Genomic DNA, 3,837 nt, shown 5'->3' with positions numbered 1-3,837 from the left:
GCCGCCGGGGGGCGGGGTCGGCGCCGCCGGAATGGTGATTAATCTGGCCACGTTGCTGGCCGGAGCGGTGACGAATCCGGACGGAAAGGGGTATTTTCAGGGTCCGGCGGCGGCGCCTCTGGAGGCCGTGTCGGCGTGCACCGGGATTTTTGGAAGTGGGGCGTACCCGGGATTTCCTGGGAAGGTACTCGTGGACCCCACCAGCGGGGCCAGCTACAACGCGGGGGGAGTGAACGGAAGGAAGTATCTGCTGCCGGCGATGTGGGACCCAAAGACTTCGCTGTGCGCGACGCTCGTATAGGAAAAAAGTTACATGCCAGAGTTCACGTCCAGACTTCATATCTTCATGCGTGACATATATAAGCATGATTTAAATATAAGTAGAGTTCAAGCAGGATATAATTTGAGTACTGATTATATTTTGTTTGTATTCTGCTTATATTCAGACCTTATTTTTATATGTCACGTGACACAATATTATTGGAGTCTTAATATAACACTGATGATTTGTGCATGCATGTGCTTAAAGAGCGAGCAGAAGACGGACGAGGAGAGGGACAAGAGAGCGTGGCGAGATATATGAACAATTGTCTCTACATGGATTATTCATGCATAATAATTTCTGTAATTAGAGATGAAAGTTTGTGTGCACAATATATACTTGATATGGTGTTTCATTAATAATTTGTAATAATCTTTTTTTTAGCATGCAAATGAAAAAGATATTGTCAGTAGATGTGCTTTGATTCTCTGCCCTCAGATTATTAATCTGATAAATATATATATATATATATATATATATATATTTATTTATATATATATAAGCTAAGAATTGATTTGAACAGTTGAAGCTGTATTCATTGAAAGAAGATATAATTTATATAAAAAAAAATAAATGACATCAGAAAATTTATAAATATGACCTGAAAAAGCATGGAAAATGAACTATTTATCTCTAAATTATAAGCCATATTTTATATGAATCGGGTTTATATATATATATATATATTAGGCACTTATATATAGCTGCGCCTAATTTTTTCAAGCATGCGAACCACATTTTTTTTCTTAAATTAAGCGTTTAAATTGTTATGAAACTTTTGCCGAGTACATCATAGCCCCAACGGTCCCAGTTGGTCTACCCTTGGCCATGGACTTAGGGTTATCAAAACGGCTCATTGTTTGTGAACAACTCATGTTCGATTCATTCACTAAGCAAATGAGTCAAATATGAACAAATTTTTTACGCTCGATATATAAATGAGTCTAACACAAATAAAATTTTGTTTGTTCGTGTTCGGCTCGTTTTGATTCGAAATAATTAAATTATTGTTTCTAAATAATTTAATTGACTCCAAGGCTACAAAAATTTATAATCAATAAGAATTATTAATTAAAAATAAAATAATCATATACTAAATTATATTTAAATGAATATCTTAATTTAAACAATAAAATTTAAATCTCGCTCTGAACTCTATTATTTTAAAACTGCGTGACTAAAGTTATCAAAATGACTAGTTGTTCGCGAACAGTCTGTGTTCGGCTCGTTAAACAAACAAGTTGAACACGAATAGTGGTATTTTTAATGAGTTGAACATAAACAAAGCTCGGGCTCGCTCACACCCCTAGCCATGGTAGAACTTGTTAGTATATGCAAGAGATTTTTATGAATAATGAAATTAATAAGGAATTGTGTTTAAAATAGTCAACCAAACAAACTCATCTCTCTCTCTCTCTCTCTCTCTCTCTCTCTCTCTCTATAGCTTTAATTTTATACAAACGTTGAGAGAAATCAGAGTAAATGAAGCCTAAAATAGCTCATGAGAACTTAGATATTTAAAAAGACAGGGCATTTGCACATATTTCACCCAATTCCTATCTATATACATATCTCACACCTAAGCTTTGCTTTTCACATTTATATCACCCAAAGCTTTTAAATCAAATAAAAAAATACAAATTATTTAGCTATGCCAAGGTAAGGGGGCATATATATATATATATATATATATTATATATATTTAAGTTCAGATTAGTGGTTAGATATATAAATGCATAAAAGTTGAGTGGATGTGTCTCAACCCTTACTAGAAAAATATTTCTCCTACTTATAGAGGGAGTTTCTCATATATTACAAATATATGATCATTATGCCTAGATCTATAGAGATCTATGACTTATCCTCTTATGTAATTAATATTATCCATGGTGTGCTATCCTTTAATGAGGACTTGATTAAATTTATGTTCCCCGAATACTCGTCAGGTCATATGCATCCTTGTAAAGTTGTTCGTCTCTAGACTAATTCAAACTTGACGCAAGCAAGATATTCTTTCATAAAATTGGCTCGACATTATAAAAGTGATTTAACCACATTATTGGATACACTTCTTGAACTTGACAGATGAGGCAAAATATTTGTTTGATAGCTCATACTTGGCAATTCGTTGATCTCGATCAAGACAATTAGGCCGAGAAACTCGAAGGTCCATTTTGGTGCCTCATCCAAATCTTGATCATAAGTTCAGTATAACCACATTTTGGTTATATATGTACTTATTTTGATGACTTCAAAAGTCAAATTATTTCAATAACTAATAACTTGATTGAACCGAATCATAATAAATAATCAATTTGATATCATTTATGAAACTTTTTTAGTGTATATCAAGAATGTGTCAGCATGAATCCCAAGGAGATTCAATGGTCCAGAAAAAAGAAGTACAACAAAGAATGGCTCATCGAAGGGAAATCAAGTGGCTCCACATACCCAATTTACGAACCAAGAATGAAGGATAATTGAGTTGGGACAAGGATAAAAAGAATGGTCTGAGTTCAAACAGATCAGGTTAGAGCAAGACAGGTAAGCAATCTAGCTAACCTCCATCGTGAAGTCGAGTGAAGGCATCAACCTACCTCTCGGTAGATCCAACTCGAAAAAATAATCCATTTTCTCTCAATCACCAGTTGTCCCATGAATGTCTCCAAGGTTCCTGATCAGGAACTAAGAACTAGTAATACAATAAAGCCTCGCAATTTTCCTAAAGGTCCCCATCGTCAAGGAATGAGGTAACTGCTAGGTTACGGTGATTCATTATATGCTCAATAGTCTAGCCTCATTCTACTGATAGTAGCTCCTCATCCAAGAATCAACGATTGATAGCCAGTCTAAATCAATCAATCGGTAAAATTTAGCCGACCGAGTCAATCCTGTCAAACCGAAGCTAGTCTAATCCAGCCGGTCGTTTACCCCAACTAAGACAAGCCGACTGAACAGGCCTTACCAAGCCAGATCCTGCTAGCCCAACCGACCAAGTCATAGGACAACCGATTAATAGGCTCATTTATTTAAATTTTTTAATATATCATGGAGCATAAATATAATATCACCTATTGTGTCCTCTCCCCTACAGATGGGGGAGATCGTTTTATGAGAAACGACTAATAGAAATGACATTTTACTGCACATCTCTCCCTCTTACAGTCTCTCTCACTCTCTTTTTTTACGCTCTAACTCTTGGGATGTGATTCATGGACCACTCAAGATTCAACATTGAGCTAAAATAACAACTAACAAATAAAAGAAAGAATCTTAACATAAACAAGTACTAAACAAGCATTTATTTATTGAATATAAATATATAGAATATCTTATAGAGTGAATAATTCAGTACATTCAATATTATATATAGGGCATAAAAGTACATTGCACCAACAAGATGAAAAAAGAGAGCTTTATTTAAGATTATTAACATACAAACCACCCAATTCTTACGTATTTACATATCTAAGCCTTAAACTTTATTTTTTTATACTTTTACCATCTAAACTTAT

The 3,837-nt window shown here is 34.7% G+C and overlaps 1 protein-coding gene across 1 annotated transcript in view; it reads left to right on the top strand.

Moving 5' to 3' along the window:
* Positions 1-732, top strand: part of LOC110021422 (protein EXORDIUM-like 2) — a gene marked incomplete at its 5' end in the record, with an annotated part of 1,129 nt that extends 397 nt beyond the window's left edge. The window contains 1 exon segment of the mRNA XM_020719906.1: positions 17-732. Coding sequence (XP_020575565.1) covers positions 17-301 — 285 coding nt within the window.
* Positions 733-3,837: the final 3,105 nt, after the last annotated feature.

The sequence above is a fragment of the Phalaenopsis equestris genome, unplaced genomic scaffold, assembly GCF_001263595.1.
Source record: "Phalaenopsis equestris unplaced genomic scaffold, ASM126359v1 Scaffold000134, whole genome shotgun sequence".
Taxonomy (NCBI): domain Eukaryota; kingdom Viridiplantae; phylum Streptophyta; class Magnoliopsida; order Asparagales; family Orchidaceae; genus Phalaenopsis; species Phalaenopsis equestris.
Note: the sequence above shows the minus strand (reverse complement) of the source record. Positions and strands in the feature narration are given on the sequence as shown.